Source organism: Panicum virgatum, chromosome 2K (genome assembly GCF_016808335.1).
Source record: "Panicum virgatum strain AP13 chromosome 2K, P.virgatum_v5, whole genome shotgun sequence".
Lineage (NCBI taxonomy): Eukaryota > Viridiplantae > Streptophyta > Magnoliopsida > Poales > Poaceae > Panicum > Panicum virgatum.
In genome coordinates this window covers 54,400,162-54,424,134 of record NC_053137.1, presented here as the reverse complement: position 1 = coordinate 54,424,134, position 23,973 = coordinate 54,400,162, and the positions used below count along the sequence as shown (strand labels likewise).

The following is a 23,973-nucleotide window of genomic DNA, read 5'->3' as shown; positions in this document are numbered from 1 at the left end:
GGCGCGCGGCAGCGCATGATGCTACAGCTACAGGTGCCCCGCGCTCCCTTTCCGGAACAGTGAGCGGAACAAAAAAAAATAAATGGTACACCTTGGAGCTATGGTTGATCTTATTTTGTCCATCCATTTTGATATCAACCGCTGGATCGGAGCACCCACTCATCGTATAACTAGCGTATTTTAATTTTTTTGCATTGTATACCGCCTCTGGACTGCACTGATGTTGACTGATTGGATGTAAAGCCGTTTCGATCCGTGCGCTCCTACATAAAGCTGAGCATGGGGTACAACACCTTTTTGACCGTTGGGCGTCTGACACCCCCACTACCGCTCCAATATGCCACCGTCCGTACATATATTTTGGCTCCGGGAGCAGCCACCAGTACATGTTGTACGCTCATGTACCAAGCTGTGAAGGCCCGGTACTCTTCAAATTTAACGAGGTACCGTTTTGTTTCCTCGCAAATGAACTACACGCACGTCAATTGAACACATGTACCCCTAATACTTTCATTTCTAGTCCCCTGCACACTGTCATGTTCTCATTTTTTTAAATTTGATTGATAACACATTTATTTGAATATACACCAAAATATCATTTTGATATACACTGTGGTACCACGTAAAAATCCATAAACTCACATCGTGCTCGTGAAAAGCAATATGTTGAAACAAGTCTCTCTAACTGCTACTGCAACGGTACTAATTATGATATTTATCAAATGAAATAAGTACAGTGGTGTACTCAACATATTTTTGAGTGTTTGTATAATTCCAAAAATTGAAGAAGAAATTCTCCCAATACATACACGGAAATCTCCAAGATCAATCTAATTTACATTTTCCTCCAAGATCACAAAAAATGATAGGAGATGCTGTACCCTTTGGACTCCATGCTCGATATGAGCCACTTACTCAAATTTCAAAAGAATAGCCACAGTAATAAAATAAAATAATATTCATCTAAGCTCTCTTCTCTTGTACAATAAAATATTATGTACATAAAAATAAATTATAATCACACAAATCAAAATAGGTACCAGCAGGTACTCCTCTCTTTGTACTCGGAGTACCACATTGATAAGAACCTCCATAGTTCCATGGAATATATCTATATATTCTATATAGATGCAACCCACTAAGTGTCATAATTATATTTCTCTCAATCCTCGTGCTGCCACGTCATCAATCCACTAAGTGTCATATTGCTATGTCATCAACCCACTAAGTGTCATAATTTCTTTTTCTCTCAGTCATTGTCGGTACCTGAGGACTGGGGTACCCCCTCTTGCTATGTCAAGAATCGCGTAGTTATACATAACTACGCCCTAAAGAGCTGAGCAGCCGGACCCCTGGGGTCCGGCTCCATCTCACCAGACCAACAGTCCCGGACCCGCTCCCCGCTCGGGAACGGGTCTGGTGTCACCACGTGTCCCGAAGAGGGGAGCGCTGAGCCAAAACAGCCGGGGGCCCCGGACCTCTCACGGGGTCCCGAACCCCCATATACTATCCTGACCACTCAGCGGGGAGGGAGCTGACACCCCGCCTAAGGGGGTCCGGAGCCGCCACATGTCCGCAGGCGCAGGCACGCGCGCGGCCACCTTGCTTCCTCGGGAAGACTCGCCCACCTACCGCATTCAATACGGGAGACGTTAAGTGCGCTCTGCCACAGCAGAGCCGAGGAGACTTTTGCCAGGCTGTACTGCTGATCGCGCGTTACCAAGGCGCGCAGTACAGCCGCTGGCACCACCCACGCCACGCGCGTCAGTCTGCTACGCCAGTTAGTCACGATAGCTCGGCAACGGAGTATCATAACACCTACGCGGTAAACCCAACAGTCTACGCCGCAACCTACACTGCCTCAACGGGCGCCTCGCCGATGGGACAAGTGAAGACTCCCTTCAGTCAGAGAGTCTACAGTGCAATGAAGCGTATCCGGGAAGAGATTCTCAACCACTGTAGCACCATTAGTGACTTTTTATAGTAAAATATACATCCTTGTTGGGCCCTCCTGTCGGGGTCCAACGCCTGTGTACGCGTCCTCCTTGCGCTATAAAAGGGGGACGCCCGCTAGAGAATGACTCAGGGCCGAGAAGGGGCTCTAGAGGCAGAGGATAGACTCATCCACGAACTCTAGAACTCTCAGTGGACGTAGGGTATTATGCTCCGGCAGCCCGAACCACTCTAAATCCTCGTGTGTTCTTATGTTCTTGCTTCATGAGTAGATCTGAGGAATAGCTTGCACTTTCCCGAGTAACCACCCTCCGGGATTAGGCGGGTGCACTACGCCACCCAGCTGTGGCCCTCCTTGAGCCACGATATCTGGCGCCGTCTGTGGGAATCGCGCAAGCGTTGGCCAGATCTTCGCTCACCTGGTTCCTGAGGTTGAGCTCATCCTCTGCAACGGCGACGAGAAGATGAAGAGTGGCACGGCGTCGCCTACGCCGCATGCCCTGACACCGAGGCAGCAGCATCCTCGGAGTGGCGGCGCACGGCAGCGGCGCCTGCTGTGTGTCGCTACTACGACACCTCAGAGCCGGCACGGTGGAGCGCAGGGGTGACACCTGCAGCGTGTCACCCTGCGACACCCCAACGTCGGCTCAAGGTTTTCTCTCAAGCAACCACCGGGAGCCCCCTCCGTCGGCACGACGTCGGCTCAAGGTTTCCTCTCAAGATGGAGCTGGAGCCGACGGCTGTGGCTCAGGAAGGATGTCTGTCTCCTTCTCCCTCGCCTGGCTCAAGCCTTACTTGGAGCTGCTGCAGACAGGCACCGACCTCCACCACAAGGCGCGGGGGCCCTGTGCCAGCCCCAAGGTGGGGCAGGCGAACGACCGCCCTTCTCCACGCTCCGTGCTCGTCCAAACGAGCACCCGTCCATCCGCTGCGCCAAGATGTCAAGCTGGTTTCAGCTCACTATGAGCGGCTATCGGGCTGGCTTCCGGCGGCAGTGGCAACGGCAAGGCCACTCCCATTCAAAGCCAAAGAAGTTGTTCTCATGCAAACTAAGCATGAAACAGTTCTTGAGCAAAGGAGGGCCCTGCAAGCTCCCGAGGTGATGCTAGATGATGCTGTATAAGCACGTCCAGGGCGCCCCTGCCCCCAACAACTGAGGAATCTCCAAGATGGCAGTTCCACTCCGGCTGGAAAGTGCATGCCTTACGAATGATAGCTGTAGGTTACCACTAGATAGGATTGAGTGTGTTTCTTCTTTTGTAATGATATGGTGCCTACGTGTGGTCCAATGCGGTAAAGGTCCGCCCTTGTAAACCCGACCTCTGTCTTCATTGCACAAACAGGCGACACCAGCAAGTGGTCCAGAGCGGTAGAGGTCCGCCCTCGTAATCCCGACCTCTGATGTACACCACGAATCAAGTAATGAGGGAGATTTGCTTTCTCAGTCATATCTTTACATTAACTTAATGGCACTTGTCCATTCAGCTTGCACGTTTCCTTCTTCCGTACAGAGTCTTTTTTTGTCGCTAACAATCCAAGTTGAGTTGTTGGCTTGTGGACAGGTTGGGACACCCCTTCTAGCTGGGAGGCGGTCCAAACTCCTAGGGACCTGCACCGGAGAAGTAGTGCTTGTACCCTGGGGTGGAGAAGTTCTGCGTAGCCGCTTAGTCTGGTAATGTACCCTAAGTCTACGCACTTCACTACCCTGTTACGAGTGCCCTAGTATCCGAGGCTGCTGTACCTAGGGGTCCGGACTCCTTTCTAGTATAAGGCATGGTTTCCTATGCCTTGCCACGAGGACCGGTGACGTATCTCGTTGATCGTTGGCGACAACTCAAGTCCACTCTGGTGGCCCGCTCCGGCGGAGACCGCTCGCCACGGTCGCCCGAAGTCCACTCCGGTGGCCCGCTCCGGCGGAGACCGCTCGCCACGGTCGCCGGAAGTCCACTCCGGTGGCCCGCTCCGGCGGAGACCGCTCGCCACGGTCGCCCGAAGTCCACTCAGGTGGCCCGCTCTGGCGGAGACCGCTCGCCACGGTCGCCCGAAGTCCACTCCGGTGGCCCGCTCCGGCGGAGACCGCTCGCCACGGTCGCTCGAAGTCCACTCCGGGGGCCCGCTCCGGCTGAGACCGCTCGCCACGGTCGCTCGAAATCCACTCCGGTGGCCCGCTCATGCGGAGACCGCTCGCCACGGTCGCTTGAAATCCACTCCGGTGGCCCGCTCCGGCGGAGACCGCTCGCCACGGTCGCCTGGAGCCGGGTCCGGGGAAGTGATGCTCGCTCTCTAGGCAGACCGACGCCCGTGCAGCCGCTTAGCTTGGCTCCGTATCCTAAGTCTGCACCTTCACCGTTCTGCGAAGAGCGCCCAAGTACTTGGACCTGGCAACATGTGCTACGGCCTTTAGGGGCACCGGAGCACCCGCTCTCGACATGAGCACACCGGCGCAACCAGATTGCGTCGGAACATGTCACGATAATGGCCCCACCTACGGGTTCGTACCTCCCCCGAGGTGGGCCCGGGGGCCACTGTCGGTACCTCAGGACTGGGGTACCCCCTCTTGCTATGTCAAGAATCGCGTAGTTATCCGAAACTATGCCCTAAAGAGCTGAGCAGCCGGACCCCTGGGGTCCGGCTCCATCTCACCAGACCAACAGACCCGGATCTGCTCCCCGCCCGGGAACGGGTCCGGTGTCACCACGTGTCCCGAAGAGGGGAGCGCTGAGCCGAAACAGCCGGGGGCCTCGGACCTCTCACGGGGTCCCGGACCCCCATATACTATCCTGACCCCTCAGCGGGGAGGGAGCAGATACCCCGCCTAAGGGGGTCCGGAGCCGCCACATGTCCGCAGGCGCAGGCACGCGCGCGGCCACCTAGCTTCCTCGGGAAGACTCGCCCACTTACCGCATTCAATACGGGAGACGTTAAGTGCGCTCTGCCACAGCAGAGCCGAGGAGACTTTTGCCATGCTGTACTGCTGATCTCACGTTACCAAGGCGCGCAGTACAGCCGCTGGCGCCATCCACGCCACGCGCGTCAGTCTGCTACGCCAGTTAGACACGACAGCTCGGCAACGGAGTATCATAACACCTACGCGGTAGACCCAACAGTCTACGCCGCAACCTACACTGCCTCAACGGGCGCCTCGCCGATGGGACAAGTGAAGACTCCCTTCAGTCAGAGAGTCTACAATGCAATGAAGCATATCCGGAAAGAGATTCTCAACCACTGTAGCACCATTAGTGATTTTTTTATAGTAAAATATACATCCTTGTTGGGCCCTCCTGTCGGGGTCCAACGCCTGTGTACGCGTCCTCCTTGTGCTATAAAAGGGGACGCCTGCTAGAGAATGACTCAAGGCCGAGAAGGGGGCTCTAGAGGCAGAGGATAGACTCATCCACGAACTCTAGAACAATAGAACTCTCAGTGGACGTAGGGTATTACGCTCCGGCGACCCGAACCACTCTAAATCCTCGTGTGTTCTTGTGTTCTTGCTTCATGAGTAGATCTGAGGAATAGCTTGCACTTTCCCGAGTAACCACCCTCCGGGATTAGGCGGGTGCACTACGCGCACCCGGCTGTGGCCCTCCTCCTTGAGCCACGACAGTCATGTTTTTCAATATGTTGCGGTTCATCAAAAGTATAAATAAAGAAGAAGCCCAACAGCCAAATTTTTTATTTATTAATTAAATATTACTCTATGCAACATACATATATTAAATCCCCTCCCTTTATTTTCTTTTATTATTGTCTCATGAACATTATTTTCATTTATCAATTAAATATTAGTTTATCTAATATTAATAAATAAATCCACATTTGTTTCAAAAAGAAAAACAATTAGTCTCCTATGGTATTTCTGTCTTCTAAAATTGATGCATCCCACTAGGAAATGTTAACAAAAAGAAAAACAATTAGTCTCCTATTGTATTTCTGTCTTCTAAGATTGATGCATCCCACTAGAAAATGTTAATTTATATTTCTCTCAATCCCCATTGAGCCACCAACAATGGAAGAAGCACTCCTTCATCCATCTTACTATGTCTCTTCATTTCTCTCATGTTTGTAACTTGATCATCCAAGCTGTTATTTCCTTAAGTCTCTCTATCTAACAATACACTACCACCACCACCCCTTCCACTTCTCATGATCTGTAGAACCCAACGGTCTATATATTTTGCTTAGTTGAAGCCATCGTAGCGTTACACACACTCTCGACTCCATTATTCCATTCGGTTCTGGTAGCTCCTTGCCTTCCCCAGCTGTTTTGCTACTCTTAAATTTTGTCTTGCATCACTGTGGCATGCAGAAAGAGCACCGTGAAGGATTGTTCCAGGTCTCTTCTCTTCAATGTTACACATTCATTCATTATGTTCTGATATTGATACTATGTTTGGTTCCTCCTTAATATTTTACTGTTTGATACAACTATATTTGTACAACTATATTTCTAATTATCAACATTTCACACGCAACTGCATTGCTCACATTTCATTTAAAAAAATATTTACATAAATTTCGCTTAGCCAAAGAGTCGATACAAAGTCGAATCACTTCACAAAATGATGCAGACTTTTTCCATTTTCTCCTAGAATAAAATTAAAGCGATCTTACCATACCAATTACGATTCCTTTTTTATCGGTTTCATCAACTTGAATTTTTTATATGTACTTCAATTTTAGTATTTAAGCATATCTTACCATATATCTCCAATGTTAAAATTGACTACAACTTCATATCTCCATCTTTTCAATACACTCAACTTCAACATTTTTATCCACAAATCCCGCAGTGCGGGGGATATTCAACTACTTAGGTCGTGTTTAGTTGGCGCCCCTGTAAACGCAAAAAATTTTTGCGAGAGAATCTTGCCAATTTGAAGTACTAAATGAAGTCTATTTACAAAACTTTTTGCACAGATAGGTTGTAAATCGCGAGACGAATCTAATGATGCTAATTAGTCCATGATTAATCAATAATCAGCGGATGGTTACTGTAGCATCACTGATGCAAATCATTGATTAAGTAGGCTCATTAGATTCGTCTTGCGATTTACAACCCAACCATGCAAAAAGTTTTGTAAATAGACTTTATTTAGTACTTCGAATTAGCAAGATTGTTTTTTACTTTAATGTGTTTACAATTTTTTTTGTGTTTACGGGGTGGGAACAAACAGGGCCTTAGTCTAGTTCGCGGAACACAAATTGGCGAGGTCTCCTCCGTCCAGTCCAGGCGCTAGTGTGCGGTGGAGGGGTAGCTAGCGTTAGCGCTAGCTAGGGAGGTGGTTGCGGGAGCAGCGGCCACTGTTGCACACCGGCGCCGGACCGTACCGCTCTCTCGGCCATCCCATGGATCAAGGGTGTGTTTTGATCCCACTCAGTAAACGCAAAAAACTGTAAACGCATTAAAATAAAAAAGAATCTTACTAACTTGAAGTATTAAATGAAGTCTATTTACAAAAATTTTTGCATGGTTGGGCTGTAAATTGCGAGACACATCTAATGAGCCTACTTAATCCATGATTTGCAACAGTGGTGCTACAGTAACCATCTGCTAATTATTGATTAATCATGGATTAATTAGCATCATTAGATTCGTCTCGCGATTTACAACCCATCTGTGTAAAAAATTTTGTAAATAGACTTTATTTAGTACTTCAAATTGGGAAGATTCTTACGAAAAAAATTTGTGTTTACACGCCACCTGATCTAAACACTGGCCCAAGCATTCCGTGGCGTGCCGGCGCTGCTGCTTTTGGGGGACAGACGAACAGCGGCTGCAGTACCCTAACTAGCTACGCGGCGGGTCGCCGTCTCGTCGTCTCCCTCCTTCTCCACCCTCTCCTCCGTCGCCCTGCGCACGCGTTTGGTTGCCGGCAAAGAAGAAGAAAATAACCATCGCCTCGGGCGGCCCACAAGGCCCACAGCAGACAGCACAAGGTGCTATCTCCAGTGGTGGGGGGGGGGGGGGGGGGGGGGGAGGTTCCAATCGGCAGTTGCAAGTTGGGGATGGGGGTCTTCAGGAGAGAGACGTGTCACCTCGCCCAGGTCGTCGTCCATGCCATCCTGCCTCGTTTGGTTTTGTAGCGTGCTAGTGAATAGTGACACTTTAAACGCTTATTACAGTGTCAAACAAAGTCAGTTTACAAAACCAACTCCAGAACCCCGCGCTAGTGACCCTGAAGAATCTAACGAAGCCTTTGACGCGCGATTAGAGGATGGTACTGTAGCAAATCTCCCGATTAATTACCGTCATTAGATTCATCGCGAAAAGTTACACCAATCTCTAAATTTTTTTTTACAAATAGACTTCATTCAGTCCTTCGTGTGGGAAAGATTCTCTTATAGGGTTAGAATTCTAGCGCGCATGCCCTTCTCTCGTCCCGCTTTCTCCTCCTCCTCCTCCCCTCTCGTGCTTTGGCGCACCTGGTTGTCGCATTGGCACCAAGCCACCAAATCTATCCCCGAGGCGAGTAATCCTCCTCGGATTAGGCGGGTTAGAAGGTAGGCCGCCCGCGCGCGCACGTGATGAGGAGAGGCGAAGCTAGCGCGGCGCCGTGGCCACTCGTCGCTCGACCACCGGCTTTGCTAGCTCCCCGTCTTCGATCGGCTCCGGCAATGATGGCTGCCCCCGGCCGGCCCCCGTGTAGTTTATGTGCAATGCACGGCGGGCCATGGACCCAGGCGCGTCGCCGCTCATCCTCCTCCTAACCAGAGCCAGAAATCACGCGCCGCCTCATCATTGCCGCGCGCGGCCGTCTTCTTTCCGATTCCGATCCATATACTCAGCCGCTCGATCGTCATCGATCGCAATCACATGGATAACCTTCTTCACGGGTCGCTCGGCACCGCCGCTGCTTAACAGTACAGTTGATGAGGGGCGGCTCGCATCCCGAGGCCCTACGGCTACTACGGAGTCGTGCGCGGCGATGATTGCTGTTCCGCGCCTGCTCTCGCTTCGCCTCAACGGCTTCGGAGCACGATCATCGTGAGCATTTGTACGCGGGCGCCTACTCGCCTCGTGCCGTGCCCCTCAACCACCTATCGATCAGATTCGTGTACTTACACACTGCTACCGTTACTGCTAGAGCCTCACATCAATTCACCAGTACCAGTACACGTGTGTAGCAGTAGTAGCACTACACGTACGTACGTTTCTCGCCTCCGTATCGCTGGGCCTACCAGTAAGATCAGAGCAGTAATACCGGCCTGTGCTTACCTCCCTCGTTTACCAACACGGCGGCCACGCATAGAGTACAACAAGCGTGCAGAGACGGAGGGTCAAACAGACACGGAAACTGACGCTTAAAAAAGCACGCCAATCGATTAATCGCGGAACCGGACCCAGGGTTCAAAATTTCGGCGAAATTTCGGCATTTTTTTCGTTTTCGGTAGTTACCGGGAAGTGAAATTTCGGTAAATTTCGGTTCAAAATTTAAAAATTCAAAAAAATTTGTAAAAAAATATGTAAAAAATATGATAAAAAACTAGGTGTTTTTCTAAGCAAATAGGACTAGAACACACTCAAATCTAAGATCATTTGCTAGGCTAAAATTAACATTTGAAATCATAATTTGAATGACTCGTCATTTCATGTGCAAAAATTTGTTTTCCCCCTCGACTTCAACTAGACTTTGGTTTATCATGATATTGGTGAGGTACCTATTCAATTTCATATGCATACCTACAACTAGGATGATGATCCATCGCCGGCCCGGGTGGACTATACTCTCGTCAGTAGACTAGTAGATCTGGTTTCCTCGTGCTGTCCAATTAGGCTCGTCGTCAATCTTGCTTCGCTTTTTGCCTTTTGCATCTGCTTTTATATTATCATCTAGCAGCTCTTTTCTTTTGTATGTAGCGGTGAGATCGAATGAGATGGCAGCTAAAGCCCTCTGTCTGCTGTAGTCTATTATTCTTAACCAGGCCCTCGATCTGGCTCTTCTTCTAGCTTTGTAGCCGGTAACTGTGGAGACTTGGGAGTTTTTTTTTTAAGTTGTGGCCATTGCTGATACGTGTTAAATTTCATTGGCAACTGCAGATTAAGTCAGTTGTGGCCTTTGATCTGCCCCCACTTCGTGGAAGAAAGCTTTGCATTGCAATAGTAGGTCGGTGAATGTAACCTTATTCCAGTGAATTTCCTCCGACGCCATTCCAGTCCCGAGGATAAGAAGAGAAGGTCAAATTCTTGCATCCACAGCATGCATGTGACCAAAATCTTAGGCCACAAGAGAATTGTCACCATCTATAGAGCAGGGAAAAACTTTCCGTTGGAAAACTGCCGGAAAACACACATTTCAGAATGCTTTAACAATTCTCTATACAAATTGAATCAAACAAAAAATTCAAACACTATCACATGAATTGATAACCAATTCAAATCATGTTTGTCCTGGATTTAAAACAACTTTCAATTGGATCAACTAATGTCCCTAAAAATTTATAGGAATATCCGCCATAACAAGAATAATAAAAGTCCAGTTGAGGCCTAAGAGAGAAAATGAAAGTTGTCACATGAAATGACAAGACTTTTAATTGGTAGTTTTTGAAATAATTAAATAACTTTCAAACCATTGCTCAAATGAAAAAGTTCCTGAAACAAAAGTTGTAGATCTCGAAAAACTGAACAAAGTTGGTATTCAAAAGTTTTTCATTTGACCTCGGGAACAGTATGAAAATCACAACGGACATCATTTTCCGGTCGAAATCACCGAAATTTCGGTCGAAATCACCGAAATTTCGGTCGGAATTCACCGAAATTTCGTTTTTTGAATTTGAATTCTCTTTCCGTTCGGAATTAGCGAAATTCGGCGAAATTTCGGCCGAAATTTCGTTTCCGGTAAATGGCGGGATTCGGAAAAAAAACGAAAAAGTAAACCCTGACCGGACCCAATCGGCTTCGGCTTGAATCCAAACCAAACCAACCAACCTCCCCCCCTTTTTTTTTTGAACATAAACCAACCTCCCCTTTCCTCCGGGTCAAAGCCGGTCAAGCTTTTCCCCGCGGGCAGCAATGAATGAAGCCGACACGCGGGCCCGCGCCTCCTTTGCCACGCGCGACCGCCGCCCCACCTGTCAACTCCCCCGCCCACTGTAACTGCACGCGCAACGGACCCCGCCGGACGCGCGTGCCCACCTGCTAGTGGTCCCCACTCGTCAGCTTCTGACCCCCGTGTGCCCGCCCCGCCCTTTTTCCCGGTTTGCGCCAAGCCACCGCGCACCAAACCGCTCCTGGATTGTGTGGCTCCTCCGTTCCCTACAGTCTGCCAACAGGAGTATGTTACGTTTGCTCCATTTGTTCTCATTATTATTGTGTCGTCAATCAGGAAGATTTTATATCGATTAGTACGTTTCACAATGCCTAGTCGTAGTACAAGATTCAGTAAAATCTCCTTGGCTTCCAACTGAGGCCGTGTTTAATTTAGGGGAGGTGTAAACGCAAATTTTTTTTCGAAAGAATCTTTTTATTTTGAAGTACTAAATGAAGTCTATTTACAAAACTTTTTGCACGGATGGGTTGTAAATCGCGAGGCGAATCTAATGATGCTAATTAATCCATGATTAAACAATAATTAGCGGATTGTTACTGTAGCATTACTGTTGCAAAACATGGATTAAGTAGGCTCATTAAATTCGTCTCGCGATTTAGTAAATAGACTTCATTTAGTACTTCAAATTAGCAAAATTCCTTTTCACTTTAATGCGTTTACAGTTTTTTTACATTTACGGGTGGGAACTAAACAGGAACCAAGCTCGACCCAATTCTCGAACACAAGTTAGAATCACTACTAGTGCTGACATGGCTCGACACCAAACACCAGATGCCTCAGCAGCTGCTCAACGGAGTACCACCACTCCCACACCTGTGCAAAACCGAGCAGTCACCCGTACAAAAAAAAGCTAGACAGATGACGTCGCAACACATCGCGCGCGCGACCCATGAACAGTAGCACCAGCCACCAGTACACATGTAGCAGCGCTCTGTTTGAAGCAGAAGCACAAGCATCATTGGCACCACCGCTAATCCACCATTCAAACGGGATTAAAGAAATGGTTAGGGAGCTCGGAAAGAATAAACAAATAGAGGAAGCAGCGGAGTCGCAGGCAGTGAGCTCGCTTCTCCTGCAGCTGTCCCGCTGTGCTCTGCTCCCTCCCGTCGCTTTCCCCATCCCCCATCCCACCACCCAGATGCGATTCCGTCCCCGCCGCCGCCGCTGCGCCTAGCCGAGCCGAGCCGAGCCGCCCCCGCCGCCGCAATGGCTAGCGCGTCGGAGGACGAGGCCGCCTCGGAGCGCTGCTGCGGCAGCTACAGCCCCAGCGCCGACGTCAGTGAGTCCGAGACCTCCAGCGACTGCTCCGCGCCCACCACCCGTCGCTTCACCTCCTCCTCCTCGGCCTCCGCCACCGTCTCCCGCCTCGCCTCCTCGTCCTCGTCGCTCCCGACCCCGGCATCCGCCGCCGCCTTCTACCTCTCCAAGCCCGCGTCCGACCTCTCAGGTGAGCCCCCCACCCCGCCCCCGTTTGCGTAGATCTCACTCCAAAAATCTCTCCTCTTTGCTTGTTCTTTCCTCTCACAGCAAGTTCTTGTTCTTGCCTGCCTTCCCGTTTCCGTGGCCCAGAGATCGACATGATGAAGGAGCGCTTCGCGAAGCTCCTGCTCGGCGAGGACATGTCCGGCAGCGGCAAGGGCGTCTGCACCGCGCTCGCCATCTCCAACGCCATCACCAACCTCTCCGGTACGCTCCCGGCCGGCCGCGGCGCTAGCCCTTGACCCGCATTCCCCTGATTTCTAATGGTTTCTTGGGTGCCTTGCCCGATGCGTGCCCAGCCACCGTCTTCGGCGAGCTGTGGAGGCTGGAGCCGCTCGCGCCGGCGAGGAAGGCCATGTGGACGCGGGAGATGGAGTGGCTGCTCTCCGTCGCCGACTCCATCGTCGAGCTCACACCCTCCATCCAGGAGCTCCCCGAGGGCGGCGGCCAGTTCGAGGTCATGGTGCCGCGCCCGCGCAGCGACCTCTACATGAACCTCCCCGCGCTCAAGAAGCTCGACGCCATGCTCCTCGCCATGATTGACGGCTTCAAGGAGACGGAGTTCTGGTACGTCGACAGGGGGATTGTGGTCGAGGACAGCGGGGGCCCGTTCCCGTCGTCCTCGTCGTCGTCTTGTGGGCGGCCGTCGGTTCGGCAGGAGGAGAAGTGGTGGTTGCCGTGCCCACGGGTGCCACCCAAGGGGCTGTCCGAGGATGCGAGGAGGAAGCTGCAGCAGAGCAGGGATTGTGCGAACCAGATACTGAAGGCGGCCATGGCGATTAACAGCGATGTGCTAGCCGAGATGGAGATCCCAGAAGTCTACCTGGAGACATTACCAAAGGTAAAACACTTCCAACTAAGGATTTACTGGTAGTGCTACTACCTATATATCTTGCTATTCATGTGATGTGCTTGCTACAGCGCACTTCAATAGCTGGTTGAAAAAAACGACCAATGCATAAAACCCCTGTGAAAGGGACCACTCACTTCCTACCATACTTGCTTAAATGCAGAGCTCAGTTATTGTGATTTAGTACAGTATGTCGAGTTGAAGTGCTGGGCATCAGTCTTTGCAACTTTGCATGGGAAAGTCTTGGTCTCTCTAGCTATTGTCGCTTCAAGGTTCTAACCCAATTTGTTCCAATGCAAGACCGTAGTACCTCCCATAATTATTGTTATGAAGAGTCAATTCATGCCTAGTGGAATTTGATATGGAAGAGCTGATGCAGCCATAACTATATTCCCTCTTAGATCTAAACATGCCATGACCTGCATGGTTATTGATGCTTCTGTTGAAGGCTTGAATGTATCTAGTCTAATCACCTTGTTCTTAGTATGGAAAAAGCAGATTCTTGGGTCATATGATGGATTATCATATGTTAAAAGGTCTCAGCGCCTTTTTAGATCAACTTGGTTCAGTGCATATTGCATTTTCAGCAAGATATTTAATGAGCATTCCATAAACAAAATATGAGTCTGGCAAGCAAGTGATTGAAGTCATGTAAAACTGCAGAAAATCAGCTGAACAAACTCTGGGCTTAGCAGGTGAAGAACTCAACTATAAATGAGTTTAAGATTGATGTCACTGCATATATTAAAGCATTTCTTTCCCCCTTTGTTTATGCTGGGTGTACCTGTGTTACCGACGCATTTGTCGCTAAGGTTTATCGTCGTCGTAAACCCCCTGTTGAGAAGAGAGGACCGGCGGCATAAAATTAGTAAAGAAATAGATTAGTGCGCAATCGGGGAGGAGTAACTCCTTTGTTCTTGCTTTTGTGCCGCCCTAGTCACTTGTTGTAGTAAGTCATAGTCTTTTGAAGTTATAAGCATCTTTATAATGCATGTGTAATTTAATACAATGTGTGTATTAGACTATCAATGAACTTTCTGAAAATGAACCTTCTTCATGTCACTGCTGACATCTCTACTCTGCCTTTTGTCTGAAATAATGCTTATTTTTCTTTTGCCCAAAATAGCCTCTGTTTCCAGTAATGGTGAACTGGGTATTTCCATTTGTTCCAGCCTTTCTAATATCTTATCTTTTCTGCAGAGTGGTAAATCTTGCTTGGGTGAGATAATTTACCGGTACGTAACAGCCGAGCAATTCTCACCGGAATGCCTCCTAGACTGCTTGGACTTGTCATCTGAGCACCACACGCTTGAAGTAGCTAACAGAATTGAAGCAGCCATCCATGTATGGAGATTGAAAGGACAAAAGAAGTTGACGCCTCAAGCGAAATCAAAGAAATCTTGGGGTGGAAAAGTAAAGGGTCTTGTTGGAGATAAGGAAAAGAGCCACGTTTTGTCCGAAAGAGCTGATGGTCTATTGCAGAGTTTAAGATTGAGATACCCTGGTCTGCCACAAACTTCCCTCGACATGAACAAGATCCAATATAACAAGGTAATGCTTATTCGAATACAACTAATTATCTACTGATTATGGCCAGATCAGAAGCATGCAAGTACTTGTGTTGCTATAAGTAGTCTTTATTTCTTCTTCAAATCCATTAATCGAAATATCCACCATGGTTTTTTAATGCCTTTTCCAGGATGTTGGCCAGTCCATACTTGAAAGTTACTCGAGGGTTCTGGAGAGCTTGGCATATAACATAATTGCAAGAATTGACGATGTGATTTATGTTGACGACGCAACAAAGAAATCTGCCGCTGCCGAGTCTGTTTCTATCTTTAATCGCGGAGTAGGCGTACCAGTTCAGAAGATAATCTCACCAAGTCCATTCTCAATCCAGAATACACCTTATGCCTCTCCATTTGCGACGCCCACTTTCTGCTCCTCCACCCCAGTTACAGGCAGCCCTGGAAGAGTACAGCCCCCTTTAAACAAAAACAGTCTAGGAAAACAGGAAATCAAAGTTGAAAAGCTATTTTCTGGCGATCTAGAGAAAGTATGGACATATGCCGGAAACCTGAGCACTAGGAAAGATGCAGGTGATGCTCCTGAGAGGGACTGAAGGGGCAGCAAAGGAAGGGTCGCCAGGCATCAAGAGATGCTGTTATGGTCGGTAGCTAGATTTTCCCTGTACAGAAGCAGCATGAGTCATTTTTTGTGCTTTTGTAGCAAGCCAATGATTGTGTATTTTTCTACTTACAATGAATGGATTGGCATCTGATCTGATCTGAACAGAACAACTTGTAGTTCCAGCAGTTAGTTTTCGGGGTTAGTTCTGTGCGCTTGTTCATGTTTATATTGCAAGGCAGCGGCAAGTGACTGAATTCCTGCTCCTGCCGCTGCTGCTTTTTTGTCGCTGAAGGTGTTCAACAATTACCTTCAGTTGCAGTGGAATGTATGCTGGTCATGTATTCTGATGCCTGATACTCTGCTGCCTATTAGTGATTGTATATGCGTCTAATGAATTTGATCTAAGCCCTCTTAGTCATTATGTTGAGAGTGTGACTGGTCACATGTTACTTGTTCGCTGCAGCTATACCTGTATTCAGATCTGATCTATGTACCAAATGATAAAATAACAGATATGCTTGTTGTCAATCGGTTGACAATTTGTATATCCATCAATCGACGCTATAAGCCATCCGATCAAGGCCGAACGTCTGTGACGAATCAGTGTGTTATCTGTGTTGTCGGGTCCGCATGAGAGTTTCTTTTTACCTGTTTAGACGTTGTTGGGTCCGTTTGTCTTGTCCACCTGCCCGTTTAGCTTGCCAGGCACATCGCAAATTCGCTATTGCCCCAACCCATCCTCACTCCCCCGGAGCCGCAGTAAACAACGTGTCTAAACCTAGATCTAGACCTCACCTCCGGCGATCTCCCGGCCATGTCGGCTGCCAGGCTGTCTCCTCTCTTCTCCACTCCGCTTCCTGTCTCTAGGAAGCCTCTCTCGCCGCTCCACTCCCGCAGCCGCCGCCGCCGCACTGCCCATCCCTGTCCAGGGGTAACTCATGAATCAGGCATCCACTTTTGTCTCGTCCACCGCAGTTCAGGCGGTGCCTCGCCACCCCCCTGCCGCGAGAGACTGAGAAGATCAGGTAAGCGCCCATTGTATGGATGAGAGTTTGAGACGGTAGCTATTTGCGGTTAGCGTGTCCTTGACACCTACTCCTCCATCAATGTAACGACGCCTTCCATTTCTCCCTGTTGCTGATCCGTGTTCCATTTTGTGTTGATACAACTTGATCTGATGAAGGGTGGATTAATAGTGTCAGATTGATCTGGGCACGCATATCGAGTAGCCCATGATTAGGTTTTTAGATCTTCCGTTGTAGTCTGATCATTGATTGGTTATCTGGTGCCTTGTGATTTATTGGTGTATGTGACCTTTTGCATTGTTTATGGTTTGTTTTCCTGTACACAACTACACATTTTCAAATATCATTTGCTGTGAATTTGTTTCTTTTTGTATTTTCAATTATAATGTAGAGGATTTAAGTTAGTAGGTGCGTGCTTTCACAAGTTTATATATCTTGCCCCTTATTTCACAGTTTCTTGTTTGAACGAATCCCTTGTTCTGGGCGTTCTAGTTTGTGATGATAATTTGGGGTTGTCTGATTTGTGTAGGTTCTAGATTCCCGGCAAAGTCTACACTACTATCAATAATTAATATAATATGGTCACAATCTAGTTTTCATTGCTTAGAATTGAAGACTGCAAATATTGTGCCTTGACCCTGTGCTGGGACAGTTCATTTTGGACAGGTGTAAGTCAAAGCATCGATATTTATTTTCAGAAGTATAATTTTTGTCTAGCAGATGGCAATGACCTTTGGGGTATGCAAAAGTTTATTATTTGCCCATGCTATGAGTGTGGATCTAATAGCCTGATAACTTTTACTCAGTAGAGTTTTATTGTTTCTCATATCTAAGTTTTATTATTTCTAAAAAATATCTAAAATTTGTGTGCATTAACCAGCACCTCTAGCTAACACAAGGCTGCTAGAAAGGGCAGTTACACTGTAACAACCAGCATGTTTTGCATGCTCTATTCGGCTTGTGTTGAGATTACAATTTTGTACAATGTTTAGAGATTTAGTAGCAGCTCTATTCAATGTTAGTGGGGGCGTCCTTCCCTGCTGATCAAGTTTTTTTATTCAACTTGGTTGTACGAGTAATATAATATTCTTTTGAACTAAAAAAATGAAAAATCTTGTATATGCTAATTTTGTAACATCTTTTTGACTCAAAACTTCCTCTGGTTCTGTGTTTCACAAACCAAACATTATAGTTCCCATCTGAAAACTTACAAGTTTTATATATAAATATTACACTTTTATCGGTTCTGTAATGTCAATATAATTGCATTGTGCCTTTGGTATATTTTATTTTCAGTTTGACCAAGACGGATATGTGCATTGCCAAATAAGACAAGTGATGTTTGTTTGCAGTGGCTTGATAATGAATATTGTAGTGTCATTCCAAAATTTTAGTGCCTCTACTGTGTTGTCTATGGTGGAAAGACCTTAATATTGCAATGCTCACTTCTTAAATTTTAGTATACCAATACTATAATTTTCTTGGTTGTAACAAGTGTAAATAAAAAAATTGCAACTATTTGTACTAGAATTACACTATGACTAGCTGTATTGTTATTATTTCGTTATAAATTTTTAGACTAGACCAACACAATTTTTTTGTTATATATTACTGCCAGTGCTTCACTTTTGAAAGAGGCTAATTATAACTTTTAAGTTATCTATCTGTGGAAGTACTTAAATTTTAGAACTTATTGCACAATCTTTTATTTTCTTAATGCTAACTTATCTAAACCCCCACCAGACGACCCATCATCTTTTAAAGCAATTTATTTCTCCAGTTACTAGTTCATAGCACATTATACTGTGATGTATAATGGACTAAGTATTTGTTTCTCCCTTTTTGTTCTTATATGGGGATTCTTTGGAGTTCTACTTTGCAGGTTGAGGTACCAAAAGCATGTTATTGGTTAAATTTATTATTATTCCTTTGTAAATTTTATTCATTTATTGGACTTTATGTCTATGAATTGTTTTGTCAAGTCCGAAAGTAGGTTGCAGGTTGAGGTACACCCAAAGCTTATCTCTTTTATTGCAATAGAAGTAACAACCAACTCAACAACTCCAAGTCGAATGTACACATTTGATAGTCAACAAACATGTTGAGTTCCCTTTGTTGATATGTACGATACACATTCTCGTTTCTCTTTTTTGAGTTCATATAGCACTAAAAGCTGATATTTCACTTATCTCTGTTTATCAGATGGTTGTCTCTTTTACAAAATTGATGCTGTATCATAGAGACCACTGCTGTGCAGTTTACTCAAAACTTAATTTCCATTTAAAAAATTCAAGCAACATACACAAATATTACACAACTACCACTTATATAATTTCAATAAAATTGTAGCATAATTTTTTTTGTTCAAATGTTACCTAGAATAGAACTTCTGGTCGATTTGGTATTCCTCATCGAATTTTTTCTTTGTCCAGTTTATTGTTGACTGATTTCCATTTTTGTTGTATCATGCTAGCTGGTACAAATCATACTTGATGTGAGTTTTTACCTTATGATCAAAGTATCTCTGAACTTTTAAATTTAATCAAACTCTAATGTAGCAATATATTTCTTTTCTTATTTTGTGGTATGTTGACCGAATCATTATGGCTGTAGCTAGCTATAGATGTCATCACTATAAAGAATTATTATGGTTTGATTTCATTATGTGAACACCATCTAGATGATGATTTTTATGCAGATTTTCAAGAGTCTAGTGGCTCTGAATGCCTCAGTAGACATTTCCATCTTTAGCTTATAGAATTCTATGGTAGTTATCTCTGTCGGTCCAATCCTACCCTCATTTTGTGTTGTGCTTGTATGCATCTATAACCTGTTATATTTCTTATCATTTTGGTGTGATGGTTGTCTTGGTCGGTCAAGCTTTACTGTAAATATGTGTTCTTTTTTGGTTATTTGACCCATTGGGTCTTGTAAAAATAACTGTCAGAAGTTATGTACTTAGTTCCTATCATAGTCAACTAATTTTTCTAAGATATAATGAACTATGTAAGATAACATGTAACCATGAAACCGTCCCATCTTTACCCATTTTCTTAGGTGAGGCAACTAGATAGTAATGGATTGCTAGGCCATGTTAGCCTTGTTCTGTTTTGTCGAAAAGCATATGGAAGAAATCGGCGTCTTGTAGGAGAAATCCTGAATTTGTGGTCATTTATCTTGGCGGTACCCTGTGGCATTGTGTTCCATCATTTTTTGTTGAAACTTAGATCTGTATAGTGTTTTAAGAAATAATTACTCATTTATCCCTCTTATGTAGTTTGTAAACTTTTATTTGGCTGTACTGTGGTGAAAAATACAGCCCAACTATATAAAAGCACTCAATCTCAACTGTAGAATTTTAGAAATTGTATTTTATAATTATAACTTATTTTTCCATGTCTTTTTTAGTTTGCCTGGTACAACTATTGTTTTAGTCGGTGGGATAGTAATTAGCTTCACATTAATAGCACATATTTAGTTAATTCTCCCCAAGGTTGCATTTTATTTTACTGAACTTTACTGATTTTATAGCAATAAATTTTACTTTCACACTAGAATTTTTCAGGAAACAGACATTCCCTTTCTGCGTCTAGCGGCTGACTAGCTCCTATGTTACAAAAGAGTGAAAGACTACCGAAGGAGGAGATAATGCCAGAATTAAGTATGCAAGGTTGGCACAACACTTGAAAAATGTTGTTCTGTGATGTCTTTTGACTTTAGTTGAGATTGTTAGGTTTGGATTTTTATTTAATTGTAATAAAAAAGATGGGCTAGGAGAAATTGACTTGTAACTTCGTGGCTAGCCTAAAAAGTTACCGTTAACTTTTTTATTTATTGCTTTTTTGATTTCTGGTTTGTTTTTAGTTGTAAAAAAAAGATAAAACAGTACACAATATTACGTGTAAATTTTTTGTTTGTTTTTTTATTTTTTACTACAGGTTTACATATACTTTTTATTTTATTTTTTATTACATGTTTGTATATAATTTTTTTTGTTTTTTACTCTAGTTGGAATCGGAAAGAAAACAAAATAGGTATTTAGTGGGCCGAATACGAACTACTAGACTGGAGCGACAATTCTCTCTTAACAAACGGGCCCATAACAGGGACAAAACATGCCTCAAACTAAATGTTCAAAAAAGACTGTCGCGCCCGTTATTGATTGTGTCCGACTAACGGGTTCAAAAAAGACTGTCGCGCCGTTATTGATTGTGTCCGACAGTTAACGGGTGTGCAACAGTAAATTGGGGGCCCGTTAACATGCAGAAGACAGAAAACACATGTGGGGGACAACTAAGACGTTGGATGATGATCTATCGGCTGTGGCTGGTGATTGACACATAAGCTAGATTTCAGTCGATTGACACAGAGACACTTCCATAAAATAAACACTATTTTTTTTCATTGCGGGTGGTCAAATCCAGTTGGCAAGTTATCAGAATTCTGTTTCTTTTTTTTTCCCACACGGCAACAGCTTCTGCATGGATGAAGGAGTGGAGTCAAGGGACTTCTTGTTCCAGGTTCTTACGGCAACGTTACCGAACCCTCTCAAGGTGAAAGCAGCATGCTTCAACCGCAAATATACCAAGCCGCCTTCCTTCGTTTCCGATCACCTATACGGAGCAGCATCTTGGGTGCGTTTGGTTCTGCAGCGAATCTACCCTAGCCTTGCTTAGCAAGGGCGGCCATTTGGTAATGCTAAAAGAACCTGGCTTCTGGAGGCAAGCTCGCCTGTGGGAGCAAGAAAATGCTTGCCCAGCTAGGCGAGCGGAATTAGCTCTCCCTCGGCGGCAAGCCGGTGGTTCCGGCAGAGAACATGTCCTTGCGTGCAGTTACACCCAGAAGGCTAGAAACCAAACACGCCCGATCTTCTCCCTGCACGGCAAGTCGCAACTGGTGACGTCGCGCAGTATAAGTAGTTGCACTTGCACCGTCTTGCAGCTTCCTTCCAGCCACGTATTTTTACCTCGGCAAAACAAAATTTGACAGCAACCACGCATAGAACACAAGGAAAAGCGCCGCAGCTCTACAGAGATCAAGCAGAGCGGCCGGCAATGGCGTCCGCGACGCCGGCGAAAGACGCGACGCCGGCGCCGGCCGCTGGCGGCCCGCAGCTGAAGCTGCTGGTGGACAAGCGGTCGCGGCGCGTGCTGTACGCGGAGGCGCGCAAGGACGCGGTGGACTTCCTGATCGGTTTGCTGCGCGTGCCCGCGGGCCTCGCGGCGCGCGCGCTCGCCAAGCACGGCGAGCGCGCGCCGGGCTCCCTGGGCTCGCTCTACGAAGGGGCGCGCGCCCTGGACGACGCGTTCTTCGCCTCCGCGCCGCCGGACCGCGACGCGCTCCTCAGCCCCGCGCTCCCCTCCGCCGCGGTCACGCTGCTGCTCGGCGAGGGCGCGCTCCCGCCGCCGCCGCCGCCTCCCCCGCCGCCGCGTTACTTCCGGTGCGCCGGCGCCGAGTACTATTCCTCGTGCCGCGGGAACCCGACGAGCGTGACGGACGTGTCGGGGACGCCGTGCCCCGTGTGCCGGCAGCCGATGAAGGCGGAGATGCGGTGGGCGCCCGGGGACGCGGCCGGCGGGCCGGCGCAGGCGCGGGAGGGCGCCGGCGGGTACGTGAAGGAGGTGGTGACGTACCTGGTGATGGACGACCTCACCGTCGCGCCCATGTCCACCATCTCCGCCATCATGCTGCTCAAGAAGTTCAGCGTCAAGGACTGCTCCGCGTTGGAGGAGATGAGCGTTGAGCTCGGCACAAAAGAGGTGATCGCACAAATACTACTGCTACGTGGCACGCCCATTAATTGTTCAGAGTCGCATGCGAGGGCATTGTCCCTGACGACGAGTTCTGAACTTTTTGATCGATGTGCAGGCCGTGATGCTCCTCAAGGCGTCGCTGCAGTCGTCGACGGCGCTGACGGATGTCTTCAGCGGCGGCGTCTCCATTATCGACAGGATTGATGGTTAATCAATGTGTTTCGAATGGCCGAATGGGGGTTCGTACATCGTATGTAGCCGTCGGTGTCAATTTGTGCATAAGTCATGCGACCAAATCACAGCAACAAAGATCTGCAACTCCATTGATACGTGTACAGGACTATTATTTGAAAAACAAATGTCGAGGGACAATGCGGCAAAAATGATCAGGCCGACGCATGAACGCTAACATGACCGAACATGCTCACACGCACCAACTATTCGCGTGGAATGCACACCATATGTGCTTACAGTTTCTGACCATATACATCGATCAAAAAAATTGACTTCAGCAACCTAGCTGCGCCTGATGAAAAGGATGTAAAAAAAAAGGATGGCAATTGCCTTTAAACCTAGAAGATTAGAGAGGCTTGGAGCGGTTTCACTTTCACTTTCATATGTCATACGAGGGAACCACCTGTCCGCAGTGGGGGCCCACTTCTCAGCTTCCCATTTACACCGTCATCCAGTCCAGTGCCCCCACTTCTCACACTCAGCTTCCCATTTACACCGTCATCCAGTCCAGTGCCCGGCCAGCCGCCGCCGTCCCGGAACGGAAACGACGATGGCGGAGGCGACGCCGACGAGGGTGTTCGTGTACGGCACCCTGAAGCGCGGGTTCCCCAACCACCCCCTCCTCGTCGCCTGCGCTTGCCCCTTGGTCGGAGCCGCCTCCACAACCGCCCCAGCCTCCCTCGTCATCGGCCCCTACTCGGTCCCTTTCCTCCTCCCCACCCCTTCCTCCTCTTCCTCCGGCCGCGTCGTCTCCGGCGAGCTCTACGCCCCATCCCCCGCCGCTCTCGCCGAGCTCGACGCCTTGGAGGCAAGCGCCTCGGCCTCGCCTCATCCTTAGTCCTTAGATCCGCCCTCCCTACTCCGCCGGTTTGGTTTCCCCCGTTTCAGTCTTCACATCGTCGCTCGCAGGGAACCCACATCGGCGCCTACGAGCGCCGCCCGATCACCGTCGTGGCTGATGGATCGGGCGAGGTGGTGGAGGCGGAGGCGTACTACGCGCACCCGAGCTACGCGGAGGCGCTCTGGCGGCGCTGCGGCGGTGAGGCGGCCGAGATCGGGGAGTACACCGCGGACCATGCCGCCAGGTACGTCCCAATTAATGAGCGCGCTGCCGGCGCCGCTGGGCTCATGGAGGCCGTCCATAGGTTCCTCGACACTGCCCCTGACAGTTGACTTGGTGTTCATGGATCGATACCTGAATCTGTCACCTGTTGTTTCCTAGTGCTTCCGTTGCAGCTCTTGTTTGGTGGAGTCTGTGATGAATCTCTAAAATATATTCATGATGCAAATTTGCAGACAATACTTTTGTGCTATGCAATACAATTGTTGTACTCGGAATGACTGAGTCCATGTTTTTTGGATAAGTCAGTCAAGGTTTGCAAAAGTATAGAACTATAGATCGTATACAATATTGGGATGCCAACCATTAAGTTTGTCCAATGCAACACAGTTCTAATATCCTGAATTCTTTTGTGCTTTTATCCAAATGCATACTTGTATCA

At 47.5% G+C, this 23,973-nt stretch overlaps 3 protein-coding genes and 1 long non-coding RNA gene across 4 annotated transcripts; all 4 read left to right on the top strand.

Annotated features, from left to right (window-relative positions):
* The first annotated feature begins 9,756 nt into the window (after window positions 1-9,756).
* Window positions 9,757-10,223, top strand: LOC120696146. Its single transcript, XR_005684026.1, has 2 exons — window positions 9,757-9,912; window positions 9,992-10,223. It is a non-coding gene; the product is annotated as an uncharacterized LOC120696146 (long non-coding RNA).
* Window positions 10,224-11,955: 1,732 nt separating this feature from the next.
* On the top strand, window positions 11,956-15,873 carry LOC120685896 (rop guanine nucleotide exchange factor 1-like). The gene is made up of 5 exons (XM_039968017.1): window positions 11,956-12,447; window positions 12,570-12,686; window positions 12,779-13,320; window positions 14,530-14,880; window positions 15,029-15,873. Exons 1-5 carry the CDS (start codon window positions 12,207-12,209, stop codon window positions 15,449-15,451), a joined length of 1,674 nt encoding a protein of 557 aa, XP_039823951.1. The 5' UTR covers window positions 11,956-12,206; the 3' UTR covers window positions 15,452-15,873.
* Window positions 15,874-21,238: 5,365 nt separating this feature from the next.
* Window positions 21,239-22,568, top strand: LOC120685893. Its single transcript, XM_039968012.1, has 2 exons — window positions 21,239-22,243; window positions 22,353-22,568. Exons 1-2 carry the CDS (start codon window positions 21,539-21,541, stop codon window positions 22,446-22,448), a joined length of 801 nt encoding a protein of 266 aa, XP_039823946.1. The 5' UTR covers window positions 21,239-21,538; the 3' UTR covers window positions 22,449-22,568.
* A 363-nt stretch (window positions 22,569-22,931) lies between these two features.
* LOC120685883 (putative gamma-glutamylcyclotransferase At3g02910) lies at window positions 22,932-23,904 on the top strand. The gene is made up of 2 exons (XM_039968006.1): window positions 22,932-23,279; window positions 23,381-23,904. The coding sequence occupies exons 1-2, from the start codon at window positions 23,022-23,024 to the stop codon at window positions 23,642-23,644; spliced, it is 522 nt and encodes a 173-aa protein (XP_039823940.1). The 5' UTR covers window positions 22,932-23,021; the 3' UTR covers window positions 23,645-23,904.
* The last annotated feature ends 69 nt before the right edge of the window (window positions 23,905-23,973 follow it).